The sequence below is a fragment of the Arachis ipaensis genome, chromosome B03 (genome assembly GCF_000816755.2).
Source record: "Arachis ipaensis cultivar K30076 chromosome B03, Araip1.1, whole genome shotgun sequence".
NCBI classification, from domain to species: Eukaryota; Viridiplantae; Streptophyta; class Magnoliopsida; order Fabales; family Fabaceae; genus Arachis; species Arachis ipaensis.
This window is the reverse complement of record NC_029787.2, coordinates 33,192,362-33,204,039: the sequence shown is the minus strand read 5'-3', so window position 1 is coordinate 33,204,039 and position 11,678 is coordinate 33,192,362. Positions and strand designations below refer to the sequence as shown.

Genomic DNA, 11,678 nt, shown 5'->3' with positions numbered 1-11,678 from the left:
CCTCTCATTTGTTAAAAAAAATTTAGAGTGTAAAGTGTGATTTCTAACCTTTCATTGTTCTCTCTTTCATATTTATTTTTTATCCTACTTATAAAATTAAAAGTAGGAGATCACACTTTACTCCCTCAATTGTTAAAAAAATAAGAGGATCCATTTCCCCAATCCTCAATCTCCACATTCACTTCGTCCTTCTTTAGCTCGTAAGATCCACGCCTCCGGTGTTTCCATCCAGTTCACCCGGGTGTTTGCTATAGAACTCCTCTCGTATGCCGACATTGGCATGTTAGACTTGACATAGTGACCGAGAAGATATCCTAAAAGGGTTCTCATATGTCTAAACATTACAAAAATATTTGTCAATTATCGTCAGATTTTTCATAGAATTGGCTATAAATTTGATAGCAACAAGTTGGTTGTTACCAAAACAATGTGTTTCATTAAAATGCATTTATGTTAAAAAATTCGACGATACAATGCATGTCCAATTAATATATCTTTGCACCATTTGTTACTGTCGAATTTAGAAGCAGATTTATAAGAGAAAGTATGAGGAGCCAATGTAATTAGTGTAAAATGTGTACAATGGGAGTATTTTTGAAATTAACATTAAATGATAATTAAATTAATTAATTACAAAATTATTTTCAATTTTAAATACAAAACAAATAAGGATTCCAAACGCCGTAGCCCATAGCTTCGGCTGACGCCGACGTGCGTACCACGAACACCCAGCAGCACCGTCGCACAGTTTGCGTCGTTCCTGCATCGCGCCAGTCATATAACCCCTCCTCTGCGCCGGCGGTTTCTCCCTCCCAAAGTCTCTCTCACACTCCTTCTCGCTTTGTAACCCGTGCCGTCTCAGTCTCTACCTCCTACGACGAGATGACCTGCCTCCGTGTCCAATTCGGCCTTCACATGCGTCGCACTCTCCGCTGGTACGACCTCGTCGCCCTCGGCGTCGGCGGCATGGTTGACGCCAGCGTCTTCATCACAACCGGACGTGCCGCTCACCTCTGCACTGGTTCTGCCGTTGTCTTCTCCTCATCTATTCAAGCTTTTTTTTTCTTTTTTTTTTCTATTTTTTTATTTTATGGTTACAACAAATCATAAGACTCGTGTCAAATTATATATATTTTTTAATAAAAATTAAATTGTTGGATGATCATAGTTGCTTCTTCTGTTTATTCATCTCCTTCTTCTTCTATTTTAATGGTCAATTTAGGATGGTCATTTTAGTAGGTATGCGGATGTTTATTTTAATTTTTATGTAGATGATTATTTTGACTGAATTGAGTTTAGTTATATATAATTAAAATATTTTGGATGTTCAATTCAATAGGTATGCGGATGATTATTTTTATTCTTAAGTTGATGGTTATTTTTACTAAGAGTGATTGGCGTGTGGCAAGCCAAGCAGCGAAGGTGAATTGGGATGATTATTGATAAATGTGGGGGTGGCTACCAGTTGAAAAAGAAGAGGGTATTGGAGTGAAATGTTTTGGTAAATTAGGATTTTAGATGGTTATTTTTTTGAAATAATTAATTGGATTTTTTGAACATTTGAAATTTAAAATTGAGAGATTTAAAATTTGAAATTTGATGTGAAATAATGAATGAGAGTTTTTAAATTTAGGATAATCTGTGGAGTGATTTTTATTATTTATTCTTATTGGGCTAAATAATTAGTCCTTGTACGTATTGTCAAGATTTCTTATTATTTCCCTAGCGGAATTCGATTTATAAATTCAATGGTAATATTTTTTAGATAACGAATTTAATGCTATATTCGTCAAAAAAGTTAATAGTAAATTTGCAGGAAATGTCCGACACTAAATCCAATGATAAAACTCGCGCCAATCGCGTATTTTTTGTATTGAAAAAGAATCTGTCTAAGATGTTGCTTCATCGCCCATAGCAGGACATGTTAGATTTTGATTTCTAAGATTAAAAATCAGAATTTTATTGTATGAATTTGTGTTTGTGCTGTTGGGCCTGTCCAAATAGAGAAGAAAGAAATAGGACGACAAATTGCAAACTAAGAAATCTATTTTTTCAGACGCAATAATAATCAAATTTGAAGAGGTTGGAGAATGTGGAGAAAGTTGGTGTGATGGTGGAAGGGGAAGAAGAGAAGTTGTTGGATTAAGTGAGGGATGGCGAATAATTGAAAATTAAGGGTGAGGTAGAGTTAGATTATAGTTAAAAATTTGGGTTAAGTCAAGAATCAAAATTTATTATTTAAAAGTACAACGTCAGTTTTATTTTTTCGTTGATAAATTTATGAGTTCCTCAATTTTTTATGGATTGAAATTATTATTTAGTCGTTAGCATTTAGTATCTTCTCCCGTTTCCTCATTTTCGTTTTTATTCCCTTTTTTTTGGGACATCATCGCTAATTATTTGTTGAAGCATATATTGTTTATACGTTGATTCAAATGCTATCTAATCATCAGCACAAAATTGAAGCTGGAGGTTAATTGCGTCGCTCTCAAATTGTCAAATCAACACAATAACTTGAATAAAGAATCAATTGTTTCTGCATTTTCATTTCATTTCTGTGGAAAGCGTAATTTATTTGCCAGCCTCATACCGTACAAGATCTGACTTAACGACTTTACTTGGATTGAAATCCCAAACTCGAAAAGGAAGAAATCATCACATCACGATGGACCATCATAGATAGGCACATGTTCCACTTCTGAAAAATGTGGGAACATCGTTGTCCATTTTAATAGATCATGAGAAGGTGGTAGAAGCAGCAACTTATACGTGTTAATTAAAATATGCAAAAATGTTTAATTTAATTATGACATATTATTGTACTGTGTAACGTAACAACTCCCAATTTAATTTAGGGTTGATAAGAAAAAAAAAGGGAAAAATGTAGCAGCAAAGAAAGAAATGATGAAACAATAGTAATTATAGTAGGAGGGAGGTCTTCTAGAGACCCTGATCAGAGAGGTAATCGCCCAACCTCTCAACGACCATGTTGCACTGACCAGGAGTTACAGGCTCCTCATAGATTCCAAAAACAAGAGCTTGACCGGTTTTCTTAATGGTGATCCCTCCAGATCCTTTCTTGCCGCGAATCACAGCACCTGGCTCACCCTGGATCACCATGTATTTGGTTCCAGCAATGTGCAACCCTGTTGGCGCCAGATGCCCTGGTTCTTCGAAATCCTTCATTATGTCGGCTATCTCTTGACTCTTTGCCTGCCATGCATTATTCATATAATCACTTATTATGGATATTATTTATTCAAAGTTAGTTATATATTCATATGAGTGTGGACCTTGCTACCTGAGGGAAGTTTGCGCTCTGGGCCCAGACAGAACCGTCATGGCCGATGATGGCGGCTGCGGTGAGGTGCTGGCCTGAGCCATCAATATCGCACATCAAGTGCTCGTCCACGTAGGTTTGCCAAGACATCCTCTGGGACTCTATGGTTGCGGTTTTGATAACTACTTTTGGGTGTTGGATATGTGAATGAATGAATGAATCAGTGAATGAACGAATGAATGAATGTGTGCGATGTGAGCTTTTGAATAATGCAATGAAATTACTTGTTAAATAAAAAAGGATGAGACTCAGTTAAGGCTCTCCTTCATTTTAGGACCCATTCTCTCCCGAAATACGTTCCATTCCAGATCCTTAATTAAATCAGACACACACAATTACTTTTCCATCGCTTCTTACGTTTACCTTTATCACCAGTACCATTCACTTCCACACCAAAAGTCAAAATATATGATATCAAAATTAATTCGTTAATATGAATCATCGACACATCCATTGCACTATTTAGTGGATATTAATATTCGCATACAATAAACTAAAAGGATTCTATAGCATTATCTCAAATAATATTCTTTATTCAGTGGTAGATATATCCCTTATTTCTAGTTGAGAATTGGTCATATATATAGGCCACTACATTACACTTGTAATCTTTTTTAAAATAACTTTTGTTTGGTTATAGTTTCCATGAGTTAAATATCAAAATGATCCTTAAGATTAGCGTCGTGCACTAAAATCGTTTTTGAGATTTCAATTGCAGCAATTATATTCCTTGAGATTGAGAAAGTGCACCATATTAGTCCTTGACTCATTTTCTATTAACAACGTGATGACATGGCTTGATGACGTGGACTGTAAGTGATACGTGTCACTCCATGATTTAACCACGTGTAATGATATGATGATGTGGTGACCAGTGACACGTGGCATGCTGATGTGGATGGTTATGCAAACGTGTCACATTGTTATTTGGCCACGTGTCTGTTTGTGTCACGTGTTGCAACAGTATTCGTACACGTGTCGTCCATTATGTCATCATTGTAGATGCACCAAATTAGTCCCTCACTTTGCATTAAGTGATTCATTTTAGTTCCTGAAATTGAATGTCGTGCACCAAACTAGTCCCTTCACCATTTTTTTCTCATTTTTTTTAAATTTAAAATTTTTAATATCTTGGATACACTAATTTCATTTCTATTTTTTCATATATCGTTTAAATACAAGTGCTTTCATAAAATGTTTTAAAATTTTAGTTTTAATTATATAATTTTTTAATAATTTAACATTGGTAAATTTTGTAATATATAAGTATGTTATTATAAAAAATTAATTATACGATTGATTAGACACATTTTTTTCCATAAAAAAACATGTATTTTTAATAAGAAATCAATAATTAAAATAAACATCTTTCTTTGTTATGAAATACACGTTTTTGTTATGTGCAAATGAGCTAGATTGAAGGCACTTCAAACACCCTCACTATCATCTCTGACCTCTATAGTCTAGACGAAAGAGGTCGAAGATGGTAATGAGGGAAGTTTGAAATGCCTTCACGTTAACTCCAAAACAGCGGTTAGGGGTATCCGCAAGAGAAAAAATATTTTATAAAAGCACTAAAAGAGGTCGGAGATGGTAGTAAAGGTGCTTTAAATGCCTTTACGGCTTCACGTCAACTTCAAGTCGGCGGTTAGGTATTCGCTAGAGAAAAAATATTTTATAAAAGCACTTTTATTTGATTAACATGTGAAAAAATAGAATTTGAAATTAATGTATTAAAAAATATTGAGAATTTTGAATTTATAGAAAAAAGGAGAAAAAACTGGTGAAAGGACTAGTTTGATGCACGGCATTCAATTTCAGGGAATAAAATGAATCACTTAATGCAAAGTGAGGGACTAATTTGGTGCATGTACAATGATGACATAATGGATGACACGTGGATGAATATTGTTGTAACACATGACACAAACGGACACGTGGCCAAATAACATTGTAACACGTGGTACAACCATCCACATCAGCATATCACGTGTCACAGGTCACCACATCATCATATCATTACACGTGGTCAAATTATAGAGTGACACGTGTCACTTACAGTTCACGTCATCAAGATATGCCATCACGTCGTTAATGGAAAATGGGTCAGGAACTAATATGGTGCACTTTTGTCAATCTCAGGGGCGTAATTAGTACAATTGGAATCTCAGAGACGATTTTAGTGCATAACGTCAATCTCAGGGATCATTTTGGGGTTTAACTCAGTTTCATAAATCAAACTTGTTGAATAAATGTTTATTGGAGATGTTTGAGTGCGTTTTTTAAAAAATATTTTTTTTGAGTTAATTTTTTTTAAATTTTATAAAAAAGTAAAAATAATTTTATGTTTGGATATCTCGTATAAAAATATTGTGCGTACGCACACTTCAGTTTTGGACCATCAGGCGTACGCATTCATGAGTCGTGTACGCGGGGTGCTGGACAGAAACCATCACCCGCGTATGGGCAGGAGGCCGCGTACGCATCCCTGCTTTTGGCCCATCCGCATATGCATGCCATCCCAGATTTACAAAATTCTGTAAAGTTGCAGAAATTAGTTTTAAATACCAAACTTTAAACGTTCATAACTTCTTCTACAAAATTCTATTTTTCCTCAAACTTTATATCAATTTAAAGATCTTTAAATGAACTTTAATTTAAGATAAATTTCAACCAATTTTGAAAACTAAGTTTCAAGTTATAATCCGCCAAAGTTCACTAAAATTTTATTAAGAGTAAAGTATCGTTTTTGTCTCTAACGTTTGGGGTAAATCCTATTTGTGTCCCTAACGTTTAAATTGTCTTATTTGTATCCCTAACGTTTGTAAAAGTGATTCAATGTTATCCTGCCGTCAATTACACATCATGAACGCTTTAGTTTGAATTTTAAAAATCTCTTCTTGAAGTTAGAATACAAATGTCTGGGATAGAATTGATGATCCACTCCGAAAAATAGCTCATCAAATGTTGAAACTAATTCCTACAACATTTACATAATTCACTTTTCTAGGGACATAATTGAATCTAAACACAAATAGTGGGTATAATATTAAAATCGAACACATCCAAATGAGACCTAATTGAGAATGAATACATTCAAGTGAGAATAATTGAAAATATAATATGATTTGTTAGTATAATTGATAGTAGGATAACATTGAATCACTTTTATAAACGTTAGGGATACAAATAGGACGATTTAAACGTTAGGGACACAAATAGGACTCACCCCAAACGTTGGGGACAAAAACGATACTTTACTCTTTAATTAATTTAATGGCGCCCAAAAAACCTTTAATCTTAGACACAAACTTCAATTCTCCTTGCCTAGGGCTGGAAGTGAACCAAGCTGAGTCGAGCTGGAATAAGCTCAAGCTCCGCTCACAAAAATTGAGCTTGGCTCACGGCTCGATTCATTAACAATCGAACCTATTTCTTAAACTCAAACTCGGCTCTCCGAAAGCTCACGAGCTGGCTCAAACTCACGAGTTGGCTCAAATAATAAGAACATAATTTATAATTTTATATCAATAAATTATAACTTATATATTTTAAAAAATATTTAAAAATAATTTTATATATTGTTTATCTATCAATAAATTATAAATTTTTTATTTATATCCTACATCAAAATTATATAAAAAGTAATTATAAAATTTTAAATAAGAACACTAATATATATAAAATTCGGGTCTTTTGAGATTTTTTCTTGACGCGGAGTTTCAACCTTCAAGTATTCGAGTTAATTTTTTCATGCATCCTGAATTTAGATTTGATCCTGGAACACATCCTTCTACTCTCAGTACCAAATTAAATCTCAAATGCAATGTGCACGATTAGTTCTTTTACATTCAAAAGATAAAAATAAATGGGTTCGTATATTCCACTACAACCCATGTTTTGAACTCAGGTGCAGCTTCATGGAGACCCAACAAATCTACAATTTGTGCCAAACCTCATCTGCAAGCTACTTTTCTCCAAAAGAGGCTTCCAAGTTCCAAATTCAAGAAAAGGAGAACATTTAGCCGAGGAGGTTAGCACAAAAAAAAATAAGAGAATCGATCGTTCAACAAATTTCAACGTTACTAAAACCCGGTTTAGTTTTAATTTAAATATCATATTTAAATTTTCATTATTCAGGGGAAGGTCCACTTAAGAAATTGAAACTGCGAGAAAAGGAGAAAAGAGATACATATCTGGAAAGAAAAGGACAACTAATAAACATTTGTAAACTAAATTCATGAACTTTCCTTTCGTACATGTTAAAAGCCCGGAAGAGCACAATTATAAGGATGCCCACCACAAAAAGGAAAAAAAGTTTGCTTTTAATGGACTGTCATGGTTGATACACACACTGCTCCAAACTAGAACTCCAAACGGATGATTAGCTCCAATCGTCAGAGGTGTACCAACCAATAAAGGGCAGATGAAACTATTGGTTAGTAGAAACCATCCCCTTTTGATTTCTCTCATCATCTATCTATCCACCAAGTCGATAGGATCTTCCCCTGAAAGCAACCCCTGAACTACTGTCTTGTGGAGTATTATTAACAGGCTGGCCACGGCTCATAGGTCGTGCCACTGGTGCTCCTATTCTCCTTCTCGCAACCAATTTATCTCTGAAAAATAACAATTAAGAAAACCCAAGAAACAACCTTACAGATTGTGCCTACATTTCATGTCTTGGAAGCTAAAATAGATTCATAAGAGCTTATTAACTATTTAACCACGCTCGTTATAGGCCTTTCTTTATATGTCAGAGACAGTATAAGGAACTAAGGCGGCGTTTGATTTTGAGAACAGGACAAGACACTGAGAACAAGACACAAAGGACAGAGACACAAAAATTAGTGTTCTTATATTTTGTTTGGTGATAAACTAGAACAAATTATGAAAGTCCAATTTATTCTCTTTTTTTTTTTTCAAAAAAATTGACAAGAAAAATATAATAATAAAAAATATAATTATGAAAAATTAACAAGAATAATGAAATAAAAAATAAATTGTATCTTTTGTTAGTGTCTCTGTGTCCTTTGTGTCCTTTCTGTCAGGTTGGATACAAAATTCACTAATTCAATGTCTCTGTACACAATGTCTATGTCTATGTTTTATCTGCCAAATACAATTTTATGTTCCTGACTCAATGTCCCGTGCCTGTAAACAAACGCCGCCTAAGGGTATGTTTTGATCTGGAAGAGAGAATTTGTAAACATTAATAATGGGAATGCAGGTGGGGTAAGAAGGATAAGGCACCCTTTGATGGTTTCAGCTTTCATAGCAGTATCAGACTGATTAAGCATCAAATCAGTCCAAAATTAAAAATGCTTTAAATGAAAAAGTCATATGCTTAACGCCTAACACATTAGCAAACAGAAGATCATAAAGGATACACCCAGGCAGGAGTCTTTAAAATGTACTTTCCACTTGCTAGTGGATGCAGCACTGTCAAGAAATAATACAGATGTCCTGCAATGATACCTAACAGATCAGCTGTAAGAGGGGAACCAAATATGACATCCAAAGCAAGCATCGCCCATGGAAGATAGAAAGCCTGGAAAAGAATTCAATGATATTATTCCAACAAAAAATCAAATTATTTTTCATACAGCTCCACTTAAGTGCTGAGCAAAAATAAGGACACATTACACAAGATTGAAATTCGAAAGATTACCTTAAGTTGAACAAGTCCATATATGTTGATTTGGGCATTTGGGAATTCTCTACTCCAAACATAAACGAGCATAAAAACAAGTGATACTGCCAAAAAAGGGTCCCAAAGAAAGGGGATGGCAGACAAAGACTGTCCAGGAAATAAGATTAAAAAGAATAATGAGTCCATCAGAGGCAAAGTTGGGAAGGTAGCTTATACAATTTTACAACAATTAAACACAACATCTTAGTGCACCGAAGACAGCAGCACTCTTATAATTATCATTTCACTAAAATTTACATTTCCTATAGGTTTTTATAAACTCTAATTAAGCTCCTTTTGAAAAAATAGCTTAAATAATAAATGTTTATATTAAAAGTAACTTATAAATAAGTTATTTTATGTTTGGTTTTTTAGTTCTAAAAGTGCTTATTTTAAGAGAAGAGTGATAAAAAGTTTTTTATTATGAGAAGTCATTTTTTTTTAACTTCTCTATAAGCACTAAAATAGCTTTTTAGAAAGTTGCAATTTGATTTTGAAAATTGTACCAGACATTAATACTATACCTTTTCATAAGTTAAAAGTTAAAAAAAGTAACTTATGAATTTATCTAAACGGGCGCTAATTCTCTTTTCCACTCAAACATATTGTTACTTTTCTATAGCAAGTATAACTCTTCATTAAAAATCCTATCCAACATGCTTCAGAATCTCTGATCCCCTAGCCTTCAATAAATCTTCAACCATCAAGTACCTAATGTCATATTGTAAAATTCCTACCCATGTTTCAGTTAACACTGGCCATTTCCAAACAATTCTAATCATTCCTTACTTGTTAAGGCCAGATCATGCATAGTTTATACTTTAAGACATGGGGGACCGAGTGACTAATATGTGGAAGACAGATCAAAATAAATTAGATCGATCATAGTTTGTCATCTTTTCTTTCTATAGCTTTATATTGTACCTTCTACAAAATAAAGCTGCAACACTTTCAATATTCAAGCACCACATGTAGCAGAAAATGAAAACAGATACATAAAACATCCCACATACCAATAGCACCAAGGCTCCAAATATCATCATCCACAAGAAATCAGCAGTCCGCCTTTCAAATGGTCCCTTCTCAAGTTGGACACCATACCTTGCTCTGTAGATTATGGGAATTATTTTATATTTTAATGAGATTCAATCACCCACTTGTTATATACTGGAAAGTATAAAACCATGGTTGTGCACTGAACCAAATTATTTAACTACTTACATCATTAAGAGACGAATCCCAAAATTGATAGAGAACGGTCCAAGGAAAAAGAAGTTTGTGACCAGCCTCCAGACCTTAAAAAATATGGTGTTACACAAGTTCATTAAATAGTTTGATTCTAGCAAAGAAGGAAAACAAAACAATAAAGTTATCAGACAAGCATCTAAGAAGCATGTTAGAACTTAGTAAAATCAAGTTGCTTATCAATTTCAATGGTAAGACTCCGACTGGACTACTTATTGACCAACAACTCACATATCAAGGCAATTTTCATGTCCTCATCTCAAACTGTTGCTACCTAATACAATAATGTACTGCAGCACCAATGCCAAACCTCTTTCTCCACAAGTATCGGAACATAAATAAGATAGGAGGTGCTATTGATCACATTCTCTAGACATCAAAGGCATGAATGCAACAATAGAATATTCCAATTTCGGTATTACAAACGATGGAGTGGAACTCTGACCTGAAACCTATAGAAGACGTCTTCGTATATTAATGCAATGTAAGGCAGACGATACAATCCGAGATGATAAGCTGCGGTAGCGAACACACAAGCAGTGCCATAAGCCTTGCTTATGGGTGGAAGCGAGTGATACCACCTGAAAAAATGAATTGAATCATTCAATTTTATTAGATAAACAAACTGATCGGAACAAATTGCCGATTTACCGATCAAAATTGCATATATAATCGTCCAAATGCAATTATAAATGGAAAATTCCGGTGTCAATATTAGTTCAGTTACTCGATGATAGTTCTGAAAAACAATAATTAAAGAAGAAGAACAAGAAGAAGAGAAAATTACTCAGCGGGAGAAGACATTGCTAATTGTAAGGATCGAGAGAGGTAGTGCAAACAAAACCCAAACCCTACTGCAAAATTCAGAATTCCGAATGCAGATCTCTCCGTTCAGAAACTGTCTCCGACGGACCCAGAAGCTTCTGTTCCCGCACGTGCCTTACTAAACCCACTATTGGCCCCGATAGGCCCAATCGAGAAATCACTGACAAAGAAAAGGTACAGCCCAAAACGAAAAGCTGTTTGTTGAACGAAAAAAAACTTGTTTTAAGAAGACATGTATATGTAAGAAAATTTATTTGGTGAAGATTATAATTACTAATTAGGTGAATAACAAAGATTTTATTAACCAAGTTGGGTTGGTTTAGCGATTAGTTCACTAGTCCGTTTAATTAAGTATTGAGTCAAATCTCGCATTGTACATGCAACAATCTATTAGTTAGAGACAAAAAAATGAATAAACTAACAATGGTATCCAAAATTAAAAGTATATATTACTGACAAAAAAAAACTAAAAAAATACAAATGATAAATAAATTTTTAAAATATTTAAAAATATTACAAAATATAATAAAATATTAAATATATATTTTTAAAAAAAAATTTAAAGATCATATTTTG

The 11,678-nt window shown here is 34.0% G+C and overlaps 2 protein-coding genes across 2 annotated transcripts; both read right to left on the bottom strand.

The window, feature by feature from the left end:
- LOC107634352 (profilin-like) lies at positions 2,777–3,703 on the bottom strand. Its single transcript, XM_016337874.2, has 2 exons — positions 3,302–3,703; positions 2,777–3,213 (listed from the first exon to the last, which is right to left on the bottom strand). The coding sequence occupies exons 1-2, from the start codon at positions 3,428–3,430 to the stop codon at positions 2,941–2,943; spliced, it is 402 nt and encodes a 133-aa protein (XP_016193360.1). The 5' UTR covers positions 3,431–3,703; the 3' UTR covers positions 2,777–2,940.
- On the bottom strand, positions 7,538–11,226 carry LOC107630199 (derlin-1). Its single transcript, XM_016333271.2, has 7 exons — positions 11,065–11,226; positions 10,723–10,858; positions 10,254–10,327; positions 10,046–10,139; positions 9,012–9,140; positions 8,731–8,891; positions 7,538–7,959 (listed from the first exon to the last, which is right to left on the bottom strand). Exons 1-7 carry the CDS (start codon positions 11,079–11,081, stop codon positions 7,821–7,823), a joined length of 750 nt encoding a protein of 249 aa, XP_016188757.1. The 5' UTR covers positions 11,082–11,226; the 3' UTR covers positions 7,538–7,820.